General features: G+C 44.4%; 6 protein-coding genes across 10 annotated transcripts in view; 4 read left to right on the forward strand and 2 right to left on the reverse strand.

The window, feature by feature from the left end:
* LOC308285974 (histone H1-like) overlaps positions 1-21,193 on the reverse strand; it is a gene marked incomplete at both ends in the record, with an annotated part of 402,459 nt that overhangs the window by 296,479 nt on the left and 84,787 nt on the right. The gene's annotated exons all lie outside the window — the stretch shown is intronic.
* The window catches only part of LOC308285972 (histone H1-like), a gene marked incomplete at both ends in the record, with an annotated part of 69,839 nt that continues 52,094 nt past the window's right edge, over positions 3,449-21,193 (forward strand). For both annotated transcript variants that reach the window (XM_080726925.1, XM_080726926.1), the window contains one exon: positions 3,449-3,961. In XM_080726925.1, coding sequence (XP_080583051.1) covers positions 3,449-3,961 — 513 coding nt within the window. The remainder of the gene's footprint in view (positions 3,962-21,193) is intronic.
* LOC308285999 (histone H4) lies at positions 5,629-5,940 on the forward strand (the record flags this gene model as incomplete). Its single annotated transcript, XM_080726956.1, has 1 exon — positions 5,629-5,940. The coding sequence occupies one exon, from the start codon at positions 5,629-5,631 to the stop codon at positions 5,938-5,940; it is 312 nt and encodes a 103-aa protein (XP_080583082.1).
* On the forward strand, positions 7,121-7,498 carry LOC308286004 (histone H2B-like; the record flags this gene model as incomplete). The annotated part of the gene is made up of 1 exon (XM_080726961.1): positions 7,121-7,498. Exon 1 carries the CDS (start codon positions 7,124-7,126, stop codon positions 7,496-7,498), a length of 375 nt encoding a protein of 124 aa, XP_080583087.1. The 5' UTR covers positions 7,121-7,123.
* LOC308286066 (histone H2A-like) lies at positions 8,086-9,273 on the reverse strand (the record flags this gene model as incomplete). The annotated part of the gene is made up of 2 exons (XM_080727027.1): positions 8,086-8,451; positions 9,184-9,273. 2 exons carry the CDS (start codon positions 9,271-9,273, stop codon positions 8,086-8,088), a joined length of 456 nt encoding a protein of 151 aa, XP_080583153.1.
* LOC308285984 (histone H3.2) lies at positions 14,086-14,496 on the forward strand (the record flags this gene model as incomplete). The annotated part of the gene is made up of 1 exon (XM_080726941.1): positions 14,086-14,496. One exon carries the CDS (start codon positions 14,086-14,088, stop codon positions 14,494-14,496), a length of 411 nt encoding a protein of 136 aa, XP_080583067.1.

The following is a 21,193-nucleotide window of genomic DNA, read 5'->3' on the forward strand; positions in this document are numbered from 1 at the left end:
CCCCATCCCATTCATATCTCTGAGGTGGCGCGTACCGGCGCGCAGGTGGCACATAGGACGCCTCAGACGGCGGTGGTTGGGGACGCACAGCAGGAGCGGCAGCCTGGATGAGCGGTCGGAGTTCACTCATCAACTCTTTCGTCATACCGTGCAACTGCGTCTTGACATCCTCCATTATTTCTCGCTTCAGCTCATCTCTCCACGCAGAGGTCTGTGGTGGCACAGGGACAGTTACGGGGTTAATAGCATGACAAGCGATTTCAGTAGCTGGCGTACCTCCATGTTCCGTGTCCAACGTCAAGGCCTCCTGTCGCAGCGCGGCGAAGTCTTCGTCAGGGTGGCGTCGAGCATATATTCTCAGTGCTTGACCAAGTGGGCCCTCAGTTAACCCCATAAGAAACTGGTCTTTCAAGACGGCCTCGGAGGGGGCTGTAGTCGCATCATAACGCCGCAACCCACAAAATAATTCTCTAAGTCTCAGAATAAAGGCACTGACACTCTCTCCAGGGCGCTGTGCGCAACTATAAAATTGTGAGCGTACCTTTGCAACAGGGATTGTTTCCTTGTACACGTTATCTAGATGAGCAAAGATTTTGGCCACAGTATCTCGATCCCCCTCATCCAACACATTAACTTGCCGTCTAGCTTCATCAGTCAAGGTTTGTAATAGAATGGCAACCTTTTTAGCCTCATTAACATCTTGCGTCCCCAATAGCCCTTTAATCTGTACTTTCCATTCCCTGTACTTAAGTTCACCCTCTGTACCTCCAAACGTGGGCAGCCACGGGGCGCCCGGATACACCGGCATCATCATCATATTAACAAGTTCACAATTACACACTTATTCACTCTCTCCTCTATATTGCTCTGTGTCCGACCCTGCCGCTACAAACGTCAATTATGTAAGGGTGGCCCAACTCACATTAACCGCCAGTGTTTAAACTGGTACCTTTGTCATTACCTTGTTACTGAATTTGCCAATAAATAATTGTAAATACACCTTTTTGGTTTGTTGTATATTATTAAGTATTATCATTAGCAGATTGTATAATTATAAGTTTCCGACAACGCCACCTCGTTTAAAGAGGAAAATAAGTGCACAAAAGGCACAACCTTTAGGGACACACAAGTTCGTTTACGGAACACCAGAGCAATATAAATCATGAGGAGAGAATGACCAGGACGACAGTTTAGAAAAGTATAACAATCTTTATTACTAGGTTACAGCGGCCTCTATCACGCCAAAAACACAATAATAAAATAAAAGGGAACCCTAAAATCCTACGGCGCCAACTAACTAAAAAACTAAAAATAAGAGCACTGTCAACAATAAAACATTAATTCAAACCCCCCTTCTTTCTCTTATCGTAACGTTCTTGGTGACAATTAAAGTGCACTTAGTTTAGGGTACCGGCTCGTTAAGGCCTCAAATCGTAATAGTATAATAATTACGATAATTAATTATAATGCAAGGAGCGCAGATTTAAGGACGAATAAATGTTATATAACTAAGCAGATATGAAATAATAGGCAGAGTATCGTTTCAGCAGGTGGGAATAGTGACTTCTACAGCAGGTGGGATGGCACACACAGCGGCACACAGCTCATCTTTGGTCATCTACGTCTTTAGTCCACCGTTCTGTGAATACAAAGAATACGCCAGTATCCTTGTCGTGACGACTATACAGCTCAACTCTAGGCCAGTGACTTTAGTGACAGTGGTGTACAGGATTGGATACTCACACGCAGGCAGGCTTGTGACCTGCCGCTGCGAATAGTTCACACGACACCACAGTAGTCACAACGACCCCTCTCGTTAGCCGGGTAGCCGGTTCGGCTCGTCAGGACCCTCTCGCTCGTCTCTGGATGGCCGGACCCTGCCTGGTACCGCTGACACCCGGATCACCGTCTGGAATCCGCTGGGTTTGTAAGGTAAAGCGCTACTCGGTCCTAGCACTTTAGTTCAATAAGGTTCAGTTCAGTTACTGCCTGGCTCGGCCTGTGCCTGTCTCTCTGCTCATCACAGCCGGCCACCTGAGTCACTTCCCTCAGCCTGCTCCACACACACGTCTGCGCCCCTTGCTTGTCAACCTAGACTGAGCCTGGCGTTCCTCTTAAAGGGCCGCCTCCCACTCTGCCAGCCGCCCATTGGCTGGTCATGACGTCAGTCCCCCATACATTGGCCAGCACCGGCGTCTAGTTATCCTATCAGTTCGCAGTCAGACTCACACATGGAAAGAGAGGAGGTTGTTAGAGGGAGACAGCAATATAGCATTATCACAACGAAACATATTAGAGAAATTATACAAAACATGCTCAAACAAAAGGAAATAATTGTAAAAACAAACAATTATTAAAGAAAATAAAAAATAAAAAGGATAACGCTACTTCCACCCCCTCACAATATCTCTAATACGATATAATCCTAACTTCCTATAATCCTAACCAAAATCAACAATCATATTGCTGAACTGTTGTGTAGCATGACATGCATGACATGACATGACATGACATGACATGACATATTATGCATAGGATTTAAGACCTAGTAGACATAATTATAGTCCATACAATACATGATAATCTTCATTTACGTTGTCCTCATGTGACACTAAAATTAAGCGAAAGCTGTAAATGTTGAAAATGATTGTACGTTAACATATTACTATGTTGTATATACTACTATTACATGCCAATATACAAGTCAATAACATGTTCCAAAGTCAAAACACATCTTCACAGTAAAATGCATGGAAGGAAAGTGTATGTGTGTCACAATCACATCCAGATACCACGTTTGAGTGAAGATTTAAACACATTTTGTTTGCTGTAGTTTGATCACAGTAAGTTATTTGTCCACAAATCCATCTAGTGTTGCAACAGCTGTCATCTGCATTGGAAGCCAGGATCAACTCCACCATCATGCTGCCGTCAACTGGGGTGTGTTTACTGGGGTCAGAAAACCTTCTATTTATAGCAAAATAGATGGTAAAACAAGAGTATAGTTTATGGTATTGCGTCACCAGGTATGTCTGCTAATAGGTTTGTGAGTATTGGTGTTAATTTAAAATAGTTTAACATGTTATAGACGAAAAATGTCTGAGGAAACACTCTGCTCTGACTGTGAAAGGGTGGTGTTTTGAGCGTATCACTTAAAAACGAGAGTGTTTTTTTCATCTCAGATACATTAATAACAAAAAGGAACATGTGTGCTAACTGGTCAGCTCTTTGTTTCATTTCATAACATTCGCCGTAGTTTGTTATAACTTGTTTTAAATGAGGAGAAAACACAAGTGGCACATTAAGCCACCCAGACAAGAGTGCGTCTGTGTGTTGTCTCTATACGGTTCTCATGTGGTGTTTAAGTCCAGCCCCCTCTGGGCGTTCAGGACCAGTCTGACAGACTTTACCATAGAGAAGGAGAGACGAACTACTATCCGAGAAAACAATGGCAGAAATCGCTCCAGCTCCAGCTCCGGCCAAGGCCGCCAAGAAGAAGGCGGCTCCCCGACCCAAGAAGACCGGCCCCAGCGTCGCTGAGCTGGTCGTCAAAGCCGTGTCCGCCTCCAAGGAGCGGAGCGGTGTGTCTCTGGCTGCGGTCAAGAAAGCTCTGGCTGCCGGCGGCTACGATGTGGAGAAGAACAAGGCCCGCGTTAAGATCGCCGTCAAGAGCCTGGTCGCAAAAGGCACCCTGGTCCAGCTCAAAGGCACCGGCGCGTCTGGCTCTTTCAAGATGAACAAGAAGGCAGAAGCGGTGAAGGCGAAGAAGCCTGCTGCAAAGAAGGCCGTTAAAGCAAAGAAGCCCGCTGCCGCCAAGAAACCCGCAGCGGCTAAGAAGCCCAAGAAGGCGGCGGCAAAGAAGCCCGCAGCCGCCAAGAAATCACCCAAGAAAGCCAAGAAGCCCGCCGCCAAGAAAGTAGCGGCTAAAAGCCCCAAGAAGGCCGCCAAGAGCCCCAAGAAGGTGGCTAAGAAGCCCGCAGCAGCCAAGAAAGCTCCAGCCAAGAAGGTTGCCAAACCCAAGGCAGCAAAGAAGGCAGCCCCCAAAAAGAAGTAAACCGTCTGTTCCAATCCATCTCTACCCAGTATTACCCACAAAAGGCTCTTTTAAGAGCCAACCATCTCATTTTTATAAGAGTAGGCCTATCCTCACTTTGATATCATGGTCATATGTGAGTACTGGAGTAATAAGTCTGTTTTAATAGACATGTGTGTTATTGGACTGATGCCACTCAAAAATAACTCTAGACAAAGAGTCTAGAAATATAATGGTAACGATAATTATTTTATGACAAAGTTATAAACATTAATGCAGCCTGACTGTCCTACATTTCGAATACGGCCATCTCTCACTTTAGCTATCGAGCTTGTAAACTCAACCACATCTCCCTTATGATCTAATTAAGTTAATCCATCATCGTTCGATTCGCCATTGCCCTGACTTGTATGTTTTGGTTCAAATTCAACATATTGGTATTGAATAGTAGCCTACTACCAAGTTCAAAATCATATACATTGTTGTAAATAGTAACCCTGGTCCACCTCTACATCATGTGCAAACACATGGCAAATGTGACATTGCTCAAATAAGCGAGACATGAAGTCCGTATTAATACTTAATTATTGACGAATTACTAGGCTATACCTTTATTTAGGTTATGTGACAATAAAAACGTTTAAACTTGAGTCTGACCGAAATGTTATGGCCCAGAGGGTGTACATACGCATGTATACAGTAACACCAAATGTACATTTACAAGAATATTAATAGGGAAGAATTAAACAAAATAATGATAATAACAATTGTTATGATATAGAGGACTTGACAAGCAATGTTACTTTATACTAAGGGGTGATGTGACCAAAATGAACAAGAGGGAGGTGCGTGTGTGTGGGGCGGGGGAGGGGTTTTCCCCCAGCGGAAAGCCTGGTGATGCGAGGTTAGGGGAGGGGTAGGGGGTATGGCAACGCCCACAAAGCCTGCCTGTCCTCCCTTACGTCCTCAGAACGCGTGATTCCTAAACCCACCAGGCTTGAGTTAAGACCCGCCTCGCGGAAACGCGAGGACTTCCAGGAGTGGCTGAAATCCCTGCCTGACACATGGAGGGTGGATAAAGTCAGAGGCATGAAGACTTGTACTTGAGAAAAGCCTGCATTTGCACAAAGCACAACTATTAATTTCTCTCTACAGTGCTCAAAATAAACTGTGCTAAAACAATCTTGAAACTGACTTAATTGTACTGTGCTTAATAAAGGGAAAACTTTGTAACTTTGCTAAAGAGAAAAACGTAGGCCTACTGAGAAAGCTATACATTTGTCACTACTGTCTGTGCTCAAAATAAAAACTCTTACTGATTATCAGTTAAATTGTTATGGTTTGGATATGGCTTTGGGCCTATTATGCTGCGTGTATTATTGTAATGGATCAGTAGGTAGTAGGTACTTTGCACTTGAGCGAGCAGCACTAACGTTCATGGGCACTTTCATACTTAAGATTATCGAGAAGGAGGCGGGTCTTAACTCAATCCTGGTGGGTTTAGGAATCACGCCCTCAGAACACACATAAAAAGGCATGGCTTTGGGCACTGGAATCATTCACTTCTGCATCTTCAACTGATCTGAAGCTTAAAAATGAGTGGGCGTGGCAAAGGCGGAAAAGGACTCGGAAAAGGAGGCGCCAAGCGTCATCGCAAGGTTCTTCGTGATAACATCCAGGGAATCACCAAGCCCGCAATCCGCCGTCTGGCTCGCCGTGGCGGTGTGAAGCGTATCTCCGGCTTGATCTACGAGGAGACCCGCGGTGTCCTCAAGGTGTTCCTGGAGAACGTGATCCGTGATGCTGTCACCTACACCGAGCACGCCAAGCGAAAGACCGTGACCGCCATGGATGTTGTCTATGCCCTGAAGAGACAGGGACGCACTCTGTACGGCTTCGGCGGTTAATAATTCTGACTTGATTTACCAACAACCCAAAGGCTCTTTTAAGAGCCACCCACACGTTATGTAACGAGTTGGTTCCCAATCGTATGCAGCACTTTAGACTATCGATAATTGCTCAATTCTTATCCAAAACTTGAATATACTGCGCTGCTAAAGATCAAAAGATGTACACTATTGTCGTTCAACTTCACCCAGGAACAGTTCTTTTGTTCTCTGCAGAAATGAACATAAGCCCTGCTTTGCTTCATAAACATTTTTTTAAGCAGTTCCAATCCTGACTAAAGTTGTATCGCATAAAACAATCCTTATGTAACCTGTCTTTACTTGTGGAAGTGGAATAAGTAGGCCTATACAGTGATTTGAATATAAACGTGAACTAGTACGTTTGCACTGGGATGAACCGTATTACAATTGGGTTTAAACAAGCTCCTGTGACTGCCATTATTAGTCTGTGAACATGTAGAGGCGGGAAAACACTCGGCTCATCATTATATTACTTTGGAATAGGCACTCAGCATACTGAGTTTACATTACATTGTCCCAACTGAATTTAACTGGAGTTATGACAACTAAATCGATTCTGCTTTCATTGTCTTCAAGTAATAAACGGGCTAGGAATGGAGAAAAATAAAGTAACATTGCGCGCGCACACACACACACACACACACACACACACACACACACACACACACACACACACACACACGCGCGCGCGCGCGCCCTGGTGCCTGCGCACCGGTTCTTTTTTCGGCACATTACTTGATTAACTATTTCTTATATTATAATATTGGGAATAGTGCCATTGTCTCAATGAATAGACAGATTGACATAGCCTATTAGGCTACCTTTTGTTAGTCAAGAAAGCACTATGGCTTGTTTCCATTGGGGTCCGTACATAGTTTAGAAATCTATGCAATATCAGTATAACAAAATAAATACTTTCACGTTAAAATGTACATTTACCCTAAATGCATATTTAGCCGCTCAAAATGTACAGGGACAATAGAGCGCACGAGCGGGGGAAATAATAATACAGAAACAAAGACACCACCCTCTTTGTGGGAGGATCAGCCAATCATATGCTGGGAGTCACATACTACATTTGCAGTGGCTGTGTATAAATGGTGGTGCGACTGGGCTCTCTAACTCATTCTTCTCTGCTAGCCACTGATAGAATACCATCAAAATGCCAGAGGTCGCGAAGCCAGCGCCCAAGAAGGGCTCCAAGAAAGCCGTCTCCAAGACCGCCGCCAAGGGCGGTAAGAAGCGTAGAAAGTCCAGGAAGGAGAGCTACGCCATCTACGTGTACAAGGTCCTGAAGCAGGTCCACCCTGACACCGGTATCTCCTCCAAGGCCATGGGCATCATGAACTCCTTTGTCAACGACATCTTTGAGCGCATCGCCGGTGAAGCCTCTCGTCTGGCTCACTACAACAAGCGCTCCACCATCTCATCCAGGGAGATTCAGACCGCCGTCCGCCTGCTGCTCCCCGGCGAGCTGGCCAAGCACGCCGTGTCTGAGGGCACCAAGGCTGTCACCAAGTACACCAGCTCCAAGTAAACTGCATATTGTATAGTAAACAACAACGGTCCTTTTAAGGACCACCCATATTTTCCAAGAAGGAGTTGATCCGAATGCTATTAAATGCCCAATCGCCTGGCTTTTGACAGATTAGATATTTTGGTGATAAGAAACTTTCGAGTACACACGGACTATTTAGTAACTAGGTTGACAATGAAAACATGAACTAGTTATAATATCCTCAAAGTGGCAAAGAAAAGTAATATAATAAAGTAGCCTAAAATGTCAGCCATATTGGAACAGAAACGTGAAATTTACATATTTAATTCCTTTGCCCTGGCCGCAAGTTAGTCTTTTATTAATTTAACATTTAGTTGGGCTCCGTACATGTGGAAAAAACGAAACTTCGGTCAGATTATCGGAGTAGATCGATGTCCCATTCTGAAATGTTTCATGATACCGAATATAACAGACCATTGCACTGCAGTGCAGAAAGCACGCAGGCTTATTTCACTATCAATACAACATACATTCTCTTCTAGGGCAATAGGAGCGACTCTTTGTTGAAACGGTGGGTGGCTCTTAAAAGAGCCTTTTGGGGGTTTGTTGAGACGTATTAAGTGGATTTATTTCTTGGCGGCTTTCTCGGTCTTCTTGGGGAGCAGGACAGCCTGGATGTTGGGCAGCACGCCACCCTGAGCGATGGTTACTCCGCCCAGCAGTTTGTTGAGCTCCTCGTCGTTGCGGACGGCCAGCTGGAGGTGACGGGGGATGATACGAGTCTTCTTGTTGTCACGGGCAGCGTTTCCAGCCAACTCCAGGATCTCAGCGGTCAAGTACTCGAGGACAGCCGCCAGATAGACCGGGGCGCCGGCACCGACTCTCTGGGCATAGTTGCCTTTACGCAGCAGCCTGTGGACACGACCCACGGGGAACTGGAGCCCGGCACGGGATGAGCGGGTCTTGGCCTTCGCCCTGGCCTTTCCGCCTGTCTTACTTTTTTTTTATTTTTAAATAAACTTTATTGAAAATTGGCAGTTTACAATTATTTAAGCATTTGCATTCATACATACAATTCAAAGTCATGTAAGTACATTATAATAAACATAGACAATGTAAGGGCATTACTTTCCATTTTAAACCCCCCCCTTTTTCAGTCTCAAGTCCAAGTCTTTAGATACACAAATATAATAGAAAATAGAAATATAATAAATAGAAGGGGAAAAAAAAACAAATTACAAGGTCAAAAGGTGCCACGGTTTCAGTACGTTTTGTTTAGAGTCAAGAGTTCTTTGTCTCTTCAGCTCAGTGATTATCTGCTTGAAGACCATCTCTCCAGAGATGGCCTCCTGCTTAATAGTCATTGCACATCGTGTATTCCACAGTTTGTTCACTGTGGTACATACAACAGACCAATAGAAATCCTGGTCCATGGGTGAAAGATTCTCGTCAAATACACCATACATTATCGCGTTATAACTCAATTTTACGGTGAAGCCAATGCGGGCCATTCTCCCCCACACATACTGCGATCTGGAACAATCAACCAGTAGGTGCTCTATAGTTTCATCTTCGTCACAATTAACAAAAGGGCATTTAACTGTTGTTACAAAACAACTCCATTTGACAACTGCCCTAACGGCTAGTCGTCTTACAGACACGAGCCACATGACGTCTCTCTTTTTTTCAGACAAGTTTTTACTCCAAATATTTTTCAGACACACCTGCTTCTGGTTGTCGTCCAGATCTCTGTAGGGGAAAACGCCACCATACATGTCATCACATATAACTCCATAGATTTTCTTGCTCGACATTTCAGTCCAATCAATATTCATATGTGCAGAATTACACAATAAATCACCATACATTATTTTAAAATAAGGAAAAGAGCTCCTTGCTCGGCCCTTCTTTTTGGTCCAGCTTAAAGCCTCGCCAATCCATACTGCATTTCTTTTAAAGCCAGAAGCTACATTTTTACAAAAGGCAATTTTTAGTTTTAATCCCAGGTCAACAGCTCCAAGACCTCCAAAACGCTTATTTTTATATAAAAGGTCTCTTTTGGTCACCTCCCTGGTGGTTCCCCAAATAAAGTTGACCAATAATTGATTTAACTTTTTAAGTGTCTGGTCCTTAGGAGGAAAAATGGTTGCGAGAAATAATAGCTTTGATACAATACATGATTTTATAATTATAATCTTTGTTTTAAAGCGACATGATTTATTCTCCCATTTATCTAATTCGTCTTTTATCTCTTTGTCCTTGTTATCCCAATTTTTCCCATAACTGTCACTGCTGCTGAACTTGATACCCAGGACTTTCATTGTTTCACTGTCTTTTATATTTACTGTTGGCCGTGCCTCCCTTCTCCCAAACCAGACACCTTCTGTTTTGTCCTGATTCAGCTTAGAACCCGAAACCTCTTCATAAAGTGTCAAGTGCTCATTTATAACATCTAACTCATACTGGTTTTTAATTATGATGGTCACGTCGTCAGCGTAGGCCAGGACGACCACCCTCTCACCGCTACTGGTTTTTATCCCTGAGAGTCTTTTATCATTTTTAATTCGTTTTAATAAAGGGTTAATAGCTAAAATATAGAGAGCTGCCGATAGGGGGCACCCTTGCTTCACTCCCCTCTTAATTCCAAATGCCTCTGTTAAAACACCATTTACATTGACCTGAACCGTGGACTCTGCATATAGCAACTTGATCAAATTAATGAAATCCTGATTAAAACCATATACTTTTAAAACTTCCCACAGATACTCTCTAGAAATGAAATCGAAGGCCTTTTTTTGGTCTAAACTCACAATGAAGAATTCTTCCTTTACTTCTCCACCAGTGATATCTCTCAAAATACCCAGATTATCCCACATGAGTCGTCCCTTAATAGCACATGTCTGTTCTTTTTCTATAATTTTTTCCAGGTCGTTATTTAACCTATTGACCACTATCTTTGCCAATATTTTATAATCCACATTCATAAGTGTAACGTGTCTCCAGTTATCTAAATTATGCGCAGGCCCCTTTTTATATATAAGCGATATGACACCATGATAAAACGAAGGATGCATTTTGCCTGTCTTGATTCCATCGTTAAGAGCAGAAGTTAGCAGGTCAACTAGCTCCTCTGTGCATGAGAGAAATAGCTCATTAGGCAGGCCGTCTGGACCTGGACTCTTGCCTTTACGTAAATGTGAGATTGCTTCCCTCACCTCATTTTTGGTAATTTCACCACCTGCAGAAATAAGGCCAACTTCACTTAAATCGACAGAATCAAGAAATGCACGCAGTCTTGGCTCATTAATAGATATTTTCTGGTACATTGTTTCACATAGTTCTCTGATGGTTTCCCTTTTAGTTTTTTCCTCCTCTATCAAAAGGCCGCCGTCATTAAGAATAGAACCAACATGTTTATTTTGCAAATTCTTTTTGTGTAGACTAATTAAACTATTAGCATTACTTGGACCATCGGAGTCTCCCATTCCTGCCTGTAGGCGGAGGCAAAAAGAGACATCATTTAATTTAGCTAATTCAGCCTCCATTTCAATTAAGAGCTCTTCATCATCCTCACTTTTATCCGCTTTCGTCTTAAGGTTTACAAACTCAGCCATTAATACATTATATTTTTCATTTCGCTCCTGGTTTAATATCTTAGATTTATATTTAAAGAAATATCTTAAGCGCTCCTTCATTACTTCCCATAACTCCACATATGAGTTAGTTAGTACATTTAGACTTTTAGTAATTGTAATCTCCCCTTTTAGTTCCGCAAGTACATCATTATTTTTCAGGCAGCTAACGTTTAGTTTCCAAAACCCCTTCTTTTCAATCTGGCCAAGTCGTAACAACACTATTACAGCAAGATGATCAGAGTTAACCAAAACACGTGTTTTGTAAGTTACAGGAAAAATATTTGCATTAATATACACCCGGTCTATCCTCGTTTTGACATTTCTGTCAACTCGAGTATATCCCACGTCAGTCGGATGCAACATCCTAAATACATCTGACACACCACATAATTCACTCATCTTTTTCAACTCAACACCTTCTCTATTACGGACCCGGGCATCAAGATTAGTATCAGATATTCTGTCGTTAGCATCAGTATAAGCGTTAAAGTCTCCACATAATATCGTATGATAACCAACTGTTAATAACTCGTATAATCTTTTAAACATTCTTACTTTCGTTGCAGCATCTGGAGGTGTGTAAACGTTTATAATTCTAAGCTTTACATTTAAATAAAAACAGTCAACTAATAAAATCCTCCCTGGAATAATTTCTCTTGTCTTTATAATCTCAGCTTTACTTTTAAAGAATATACCAACACCATCAGCCTTATCAAGCCCTATAGATATAATAGAAGTACCTTTTTCCCATATGTTAGTTACATCATCAATATCATCCCGAGTTGTAAGACGTAATTCTTGTGTACATATAATGTCATACAACGTAGTATGGAGAATATTCATCTTAGTCTTTCTGTTCTCTGCCGACTTGATTCCTCTCAAGTTACAGGTAACTACAGAGAGTGTAGACATTATATAACAGTGTTATTGTTAACCGCGCTTTCATCGCTGTTTATGCTTCTTCTCAACATTGGCCAGAGGCGACGTCTGTCGCTTCTGACCATTAACACTCACATGATGCTCAGCTCCTTCTCCTCGAGTCCCGTCTGCAGCATCGGGGAGGAGCCCCTCTCCTCCGCCCGAAACAAGGCTACTGCCTGGGGTGCTGTCGCTCGGTTCACTCGGCTCCTCGCTTGCTGAGTCATAATCTGACTCCTCGCCCTTCTCCTCATCACGTTGCTCATCATCCTCAGCTCCCTTCTCCTCCTCGACGCCAGAAGAGTCGGACCAGGGAGGCAGGATGTTTTTCACAGCATCCTCCAGCTGTCTGACAGCCTCCTCCGTCTCCTCTGCGGCAGCTGCCTCTGGACAAGAGGGTGGCGGCGACTGCTGCTGCTGTCCCACCATCTGAAAGATCACCCCTCCGGAGCGCGCTGCGGCTGCTCTCATGTTGGCGGCTGAGAAAGAACTTCTCCCACGGCCTCTCCCTCTGCCTGGCACCAGCTGCTGGCTCACCTTCGTCTCAGCTGTCGTCCCAGCTTCACCGCGCTCCCCTCTCGGAGTTGGTGTTGTAGCGCCGGGTTCCAGTTGAGTACGACGACCTCTCCCAGGCACCAGCATAGAGAGGGAACTCAGGATTGAGATTGGCCTGAAGTTGCCAGGGTCAGGCTCCTTCCTCCCCGTCCCCGCTGTCATCCCAGCTTCACTGCGCTCCTCAGTCGGAGTTGGTGTTGTAGCGCTGGGTTCCAGCTGCGGACGGCTCTGCTGCCCACTGTCAGCCGACTGTGGGGTGCTGGCGTCGTCTGGTGGCGGCACCATAGAGTTGTAATAAGAGGGCGGCACCTGCTGTCTGCTGCTCCTTAGTAGCTCCACGACCCGTCTCTGCTGCTCCGTTGCTTGTTCTTTGCGCTGTTCTTTAGCCTTGTTGCTGTAAGACTTGGGGCACTGGAAATACGAGTGCCCGAGCTCTCCACACAGGCTGCATACCGCGCTGTTCTGGCAGTCCTTCGCCTTGTGTCCTAAGCCCGAACACTTCCAGCACTTGACCTCCTTGCACTCCCGGACCTGGTGCTCCGTACTGCTACACACGAAGCACCTGGTCTCCTGGCCCGGGTAGAACACACGGCCGTTGTACGGACCCAGTGAAATGGAGCTGGGCAAGCACATCCGTTTGCCGTTGGTGTTGAGCTTGATCTCCACCTTGTACTTTCGTACTCCATACCATATCCCAAAGGAATCCACCGGCTTGTACGGTTTCTCTAGCAGGTTGCAGTAGCGCTTCAAGTATAGCTCCACGTCGTGGTCTGAGACCCGTCCGGTCCAAAACTTAACCACCACGTTCACCACACTGATGCTAACAGAAGATTCTATGGACCAGTACTTCCATTTCTCCTCCTCGATCTCAGAAGCGTACTGTTCAAGAAAGCGACGCAGCGTCGTCTCTTGAAAAAAACACAACTCGAACTCACGCCGGTTCGGCAAGGCGATAAAGGAGTAGATATCCTTTGCACTAACAAGCTTGCTCTTAAACAAAAGCTCTTTTCCCACAAACTCCCGTGTGGGGAGGTCTGCCTCGCCCGTATACTTTAAACGAGCCCAGTTGTGGACAAAACGGGACGCAAACGTAGTAGACATTATTTATCACTACATTATAACGCCTGTCTTACCTCGGCCGCTCATTCTGAAGGTTTATTTCTAGAGTATAAGCTCGAAGAAATGTGCTGGAAGAGAAGAATACGAGACGTTTTATAGCCTGCGTTCGACTTTGTAACACACACTTTTTTGTGATTGGTGGGACAGACTATGTGTGCGCCCCATCAATCATAAACGTGTGTGTGTGTGTGTGCGGGCTGAGCGTGTATGAGCTCCCCACCAATCACTACTAGTGGCGTGATCGGCTCCTCCCAGTCTAAACTCTGGTTCCTCCCAAACAAGGAGGTTCCTGACCACAGACCAATCAGAGAAAGACGGCGTCTCAGAGCCGCTGAGATAAAGAGAAAGAGTTTGCGCTCGTTTCTATCATAACTTCTTTGTTCAAGCAGCACAGAGAAAATGGCACGTACCAAGCAGACCGCTCGCAAGTCCACCGGAGGCAAAGCCCCCAGGAAGCAGCTCGCCACTAAGGCAGCTCGTAAGAGCGCGCCGGCGACCGGTGGAGTGAAGAAGCCTCACCGTTACCGTCCCGGTACAGTGGCTCTGAGGGAGATCCGTCGTTACCAGAAGTCCACCGAGCTGCTGATCCGCAAGCTGCCCTTCCAGCGTCTGGTGAGGGAGATCGCCCAGGACTTCAAGACCGACCTGCGCTTCCAGAGCTCCGCCGTCATGGCTCTGCAGGAGTCTGCCGAGGCTTATTTAGTCGGTCTGTTTGAAGATACCAACCTGTGCGCCATCCACGCCAAGAGGGTGACCATCATGCCCAAAGACATTCAGCTGGCCCGTCGTATCCGTGGAGAACGTGCTTAAACTTGATCTATCACTGTCAGAACCCCAAAACGGCTCTTTTAAGAGCCACCAAATGTATCATTTGAAGAGACTATTTTCTTGTAGACGGACGTGACACCAAAGTAAGGCAATGATAGACTATTATATAAACTAACATGACAATAGCCTACTGCAACCAATATAGCACTATATTTAACATCTCATGTCAGGAGAAATAACACACTTGCGTAACTCATGTTTTTACACATAGTAGGCCACTTTATGTCCTATTTCTTCTATCCAGAAAATATGCCCTAGTAGCTGTAATAATGGACAGATATGATATGTATAGTGAGAGTATATAGTAAATTAATAAAATAGAAGTTTGGCTTCGCAGACACTTCATGGATAAAATAAAATGCCTGGGTTTCCGTGGCTACTTCATGGATAACCGTTTGATTTAGGCTACCACACAAGCCCGGGAATCTGAGAACAAAAGGCTTTGTCACAGGCAATGGGCAGTTACGGTATTTTTCAAAAAAAAAAAAAAAAAGGGGGGAACAGAAGATGGGAGGAGTCAGTTTACTAGGCTAGAAGGGTGGGGGCGGGTTGCACCGTTTCTGTTAGGGTTTAATTACTGGTATAGTAATCCACAGGTGCAACCCTGGTTTGTCATAGTCACTTCCGGACATCACCATGGCAGGACGTGTTTTTCGCTCACGCTCCGGAACCAAAACACCAAAGGCTTGGTTCATCCCACATTTTCTCCTATTTCTACTATGGATCACGGATTTATGCTATAAATCACCACAGATCCTAACACCAATGGAATACGAGAATCTTTTATGGGAAATGGACAAAACGGACGAAAAACACAGTGAGTTATATCTTCTTGCCAAAACGGTAGCTAAGCACCCGAGCTTTGGATCTCATGTTATTCAATCTTTGCTGGCTGCTAACCGGAACAAAAGGGACAAACCCCTGAATGGTTGTATGAGTCGATCTTTGATCTTCTTATTATTACTGCAATCAGGAGATTTAGAATCGAATCCAGGGCCTGTAGCTACCAGACAGATGACCCGAAGACTAGCTGCTCTCGCTACTGCAGCTGGATTGACGACGGCAGATCCTTCTTTGTCTGTGATCAGCGAAGCTAACGATGCTAACTTAGCTAGCTCCTCACTGATGAATCCTGAGGGACTAACAACGGGCTACTCCAGATGTCCTGACCAGCCGACCTCCGACGATCACACGGCAGTCGCCTCCGCGGACTCACGGATCGTCGAAGGACCCCCTGGCTCACGGACCCCCGGTGAACCCTCGGCGATCGCCCCCGCATGACTAGCTCAGCACGAGACCAGCATCATCAACGCAAGTCACACAACACCGGACCCCGGCGGCCCCACCGACCCACCCGACCTGCAGACGCACCCGGCGGACCCCTTCATGGACCCGGTGGACCCCCTCATGGACCCAGCACCCCAGAACAGAGTCTACATTAACTCTGCTCCACGCTGGCTAACGGAGAAGGCCAGAGCGCTGTTTTCTACCTGGGTTAAATCGGTGACCACGGGCCCTCACCACCCCATCCCCCAACTTTTCATGGAGACCCCTTTGTCCCTTTGTCCCCCTCTGAAGCCCCCAGAGACTGCAACCAACCCCCCCTCCCCCACCGACGCCGTTGCGAACACTTCCATAGACCTCGCCATGGACTTTGCCAGCCGCTTTGTGAAAAGAGGTATTCATATTATGCACTTAAACATTAACAGTTTGTTTGCTAAATTTGAACAAATCAAGCATATGGTTCACGAAGGTAAGGTCCATTTTCTAACCTTCTCAGAGACCAAACTTGATGACTCTATCACTGACTCTCAGATCGAAATTGACAACTACTCGGTCATCCGAAATGATAGAAACAGATTTGGTGGTGGTGTATGCATGTATGTTCATAACTGTATTAAGTATATCCCCCGCCCTGACCTACAACACAGCTCTTTAGAAACTGTATGGGTGGAAGTGATTCTTAAGAAAGCTAAAAACATACTAATCGGTGCCATCTATAGACCGCCCGACCAAAATGATTTCTATGAGTTACTGGAGGAGAGCCTAGCACCGGTGGACAATGTTGAAAAATACATTATTGGCGATTGGAACACAGACATGCTTCGTAAAGAAGCTCCTCTATTCAAAAAGTTCAATAAGCTATGTAATCAACAGGGTTTCACTCAGCTCATCACCAAGCCAACTAGGGTTACAGATAACTCTCAAACCACCATAGATCTCATTGTAACCACAGACAAATCTAAAGTCTCCGCGAGTGGGACTATTGAATGTGGTGGTCTAAGCGACCATGATATCATTTACTGCACCCGCAAAATACATAAGTCCAAAGCTGACGGCCACAAAACAGTTGAAGCTAGAAACCTCAAAACCTACTCTAGCGAAGCCTTTAACCACAAACTGGAGAAATCTGACTGGTCCCCAGTACTAGCTAGCACTCAGGTCGATGAAGCCTGGCTAGGCTTTAAATCCATTTTCAACACTACCCTAGACGAAGTGGCTCCTTTGCGTAGGGTCAGGGTTAAAGCCCGCTCACAGCCATGGTGGAATTCGGAAATCTGTGAATCAATGAAACTCAGAGACAAAAAATACTCTGAGAAACGCAAATATAATCACAAACTCAAAAAAGGCCCCAATAAACACCTTAAAGCCAAATTAGAAATAGTCAGTTTAGAGGCTAATAAACTGAGAAATCGGACAACCTCCTTAATCCTTTCTGCCAAAAAAAACTACTTGGATGAGAAAGTTGAGGAAAACATCCACAAACCACGAGACCTATGGAAGCTATTTAAAACCCAGCTAGGCTGTGGTGCTAAACTCAGATCCATAGCCAGCAACATATCCATCCAAACTCCCATAACCCTCCTCACGGATAGTCTTGATGTAGCCAAAAATCTCAACATCTACTTCACCTCCATGGCCAAAAATCTGGTCAATAAACTGCCCGCTCCATCTGGGCTGTTTGGTGTTAGGCACATCTTGAAATTCTACAGGAACCTTGGGGTATGCAAAGACAACTTTAAACTTGCCACGGTGTCAACTGATGAAGTGTTTAAAAAACTGCGCACCCTACCTCAATTCAAGGCCGCTGGCCATGATAAAATTGCCCCCAAATTTCTCATAGACTCAGCTGCCACCATTGCCCCAATCATTACCCATATTATTAATCTATCTATCAAGCAGGGTTATGTCCCCCAGGACTTCAAATTAGCCAAGGTAACCCCCCTGCACAAAAAAGGCAGTAAACTTGACCCTGGCAACTACAGGCCAATCTCAATCCTTAGTTCCATCTCTAAGGTAATGGAAAAAATCGTCTATGAACAGGTGGCTAGATATCTTGAAGAGAATAAACTGATCTACGAGTTCCAGTCTGGCTTCAGAGAGTCCCATTCCACAGATACATGCCTCATCTATTTGAATGATTACATCAAACGTGAAATTCACGATGGCAAATATTGTGGCATGGTCATGCTGGACCTCCAGAAGGCATTTGACACCGTCGATCATTCTATTCTGATCGAAAAACTCAAAGCTATTGGTCTTGATAGCACAGCAGTGAGATGGATGCACTCTTACTTGGTGGGGAGGGAACAGATGGTGGAAGTCAACGGAACCCTGTCCCCCCCCCCTCCCAGTAAACTGTGGAGTACCTCAAGGGAGTATACTAGGACCACTGTTGTTCTTAATATACGTAAACGACATGTCATCTGCTTGTGACTGCAATCTGTTTCTGTTCGCGGATGACTCGGCTCTCCTAGTCTCAGGCAGAGACATTTTGCAGGTTGAAAAGGCCCTTAACTGTGAACTTAACAAGATCTGCACCTGGCTCAATGACAACAGACTCTCAATTCACCTAGGCAAAACTGAATGTATCCTCTTTGGATCTAGTCAGAAACTTAGCCTAGTTGAGAACTTCACAATTAAAGTAGGTGACACTGTGATAGAAAGAAAAAACCACATCTGCTACCTGGGTTGCATCCTGGAGGCTAACCTATCCAGTGAAAAAATGACCACCAAGGTAATCAATAAAGTCAATCAACGAATTCGCTTCTTGCAAAGAGTTGCCCCACTGATCAATATTAAATCCCGAAAGACACTAGGAGGTGCTCTTATTGGGCCCCTCATTGATTACGGAGTCCTTGTCTGGTATCGCGACGCCCCAGCTGCCTTAAAGCTAAAGCTCCAAACAGCCCAAAACAAACTAATTAGGGTTGTGCTTGGTCTCCCTCCTCTGACCCACCTTACCGAGCATCACCACGAAAGCGTGGGGTGGCTCAAAGTAGCTGACAGAGTACAGCATCTTGCAATGGGCCTGGTGTACAAGATACACTACACCTCCAAGATTCCCATGTACCTGACAAACTACTTCTTAAAGGTCAAGGATGTTCACGATCATAACACCAGAGGCAGCTCCACTAATCATCATCAGCGTAGATTTAACACTAAACAAGGCGCTAACTCGTTCTCCTGCTATACCATCAACATGTGGAACGCCCTTCCACAAGCCCTAAAGGAGAGCAAATCCCTAGCCTCCTTCAAAATTGGTATGAAAAGTCACCTTCAGACAGCAGCTACCCGTGACTTGTAAATAGACTAAGCCCCCATGCTCCCCCCCCCCTTTTTCTCTGTATTCTGCCTTTTGTATTTGATGTTATGCTTTTGAAACTGATATTATCCTAGATAAAGTACTATGTTCTATCCGTCTGTCTTTCAATGTTATATGAGATACTTAAAGTGTGGTTCCTGTGGAAATAAGCCTCGGCTTTCTAGGATCTCCTTTTAGTTGACCTTGTACCAGTGATTTGTACTGTCATGAAACTGTACTTTTTTTCTATTGCAAACTTCTAATAAATTCTTCAATCAATCAATCAAAAGTCTTATTGGGTTAGTTGGGTTTCTGAGGTTTAGAGCTAAATTAGATCTAGCTCGACTCTTTCCCAGTTGGTTTGTAAGTTGGTCCAAAGTAACTTCTTAGAAAGTACTTACAATTATTTTATAAGCAAATACCAATATTAACCGACTGGAAACTAAATCAAGATAATTCACTTAAATAGGAAGACGTCACTCCTGCCAAACACTGGTCGGGACCCATTTCTGGGTCACGGACCAATCTTTAGGCGTCATAAAATATATGAAATATAAAAACAAATATGGATTTGACAAATGTTCAAACAAACACATCTAAGAATTTCCATAAACATGTAATAGTAATAATAATAATAATAATAATAATGATAATATTAAAGAAGTAGTGACAATAGCCAATCTAGTTTGGGGCCTGGGCGAATGTCTAATTTATCTTTTGGGTCACAGGCTAAAACGTTTGGGAACTACTGTTCTAATTAAAGAAAACAGGTCAGCTGTGTCAACAATTTGTGTCAACAATTCCTACTCTGTGTGGAGTAAAATACTCACCATATTCCTGGTCCTCTCTATGGAGGCTGCCATTTTCTTTACAGAGGGCGCTAGAGAGTTTTTCTCTGTGTGCTGCTTCAAAAAACATCTTTTCACATCCTCCCAAGTAAGTAAGTGACACGGAATTGTCTGTTGCTTTTTAAATAAACTTTATTAAGAATTTGCAGTTTTACAGTCATTGTTTTAAGCATTTACATTCATAGAAACAAATCATAAACAGGCATGTCAATACAGTAGGGTGTAATTACATTATAAGTACCGAAGATATAAGGGCATTACTTTTCTTTTTTTTTTTTTTCTCCCTCCTTTTTTTTTTTCCTTCCACATCTAGCCCAAAGTAGCCTTTAGATAGAAAGCACATAATATATATATATATATAAAAAATAGAATATAATAGAAAAACAGAGTTACAAGCTCAAAAGGTGCCACGGCTTCAGTACGTTTTTTTTTCGAGTCCAAAGTTCTTTGTCTCTTCAGCTCAGTGACTATTTGCTTAAAGACCACCTCTCCAGAGGTGGCCACATTCTTCATTGTCATTACACAGCGGGTGTTCCACAGTTTGTTAACTGTGGTACATACCACAGACCAATACAAGTCCTGGTCCATGGTTGAAAGAGTCTCTTCAAAAACACCATACATTACTGCGTTATAAGATATTTTGACTTTAAAACCAATACGGGACATTTCCCCCCAAACATATTGTGACCTGAGACAATCCAGTAGCAGGTGTTCTACTGTTTCGTCTTCGTCACAATAATTGACAAAAGGGCATTTAGCAGTTCTTACATACAAGCTCCATTGTCTGTTGCCAGATTTTGCCAAAGAAATAAGCCCAACAGGAGCAACTAGGCTATACTACTTTACATTTACAATTGAAAATAGCAGATCAGCAAGCTCACAATGTGTCACATTGCGACGGGACGTATCTCCATTCCGGCATGTCTCCATTCCGACATTGACTTCTTATTGTCGGATTTTGTTGCCGTACCAGGTTAAAGCTTATTGCCCTATCCCAGTATGAAGGCAAGGCCCCCTGCATTGACAGCACACTGGTTAAGTACATTGACACTATAGCCCAAAGGGAGGAGCAGCCAGTGGAGATCCTGATTTGCCAGGTCCTTCAGGCGAGCAACAACCCCTGCCCTTGATACAAGGGCAGGTACTTTACTACATGTCAGGATGGGCAGTGTTCACTGAGCCCCGAAAAAATGCCTGTGAAGATTGTGGTGAGCACTGCCTCTCAAGCAGTGCTCTTCACGAGCAT

Source organism: Nannobrachium achirus, assembly GCF_963921795.1.
Source record: "Nannobrachium achirus genome assembly, chromosome: 5".
NCBI lineage: Eukaryota > Metazoa > Chordata > Actinopteri > Myctophiformes > Myctophidae > Nannobrachium > Nannobrachium achirus.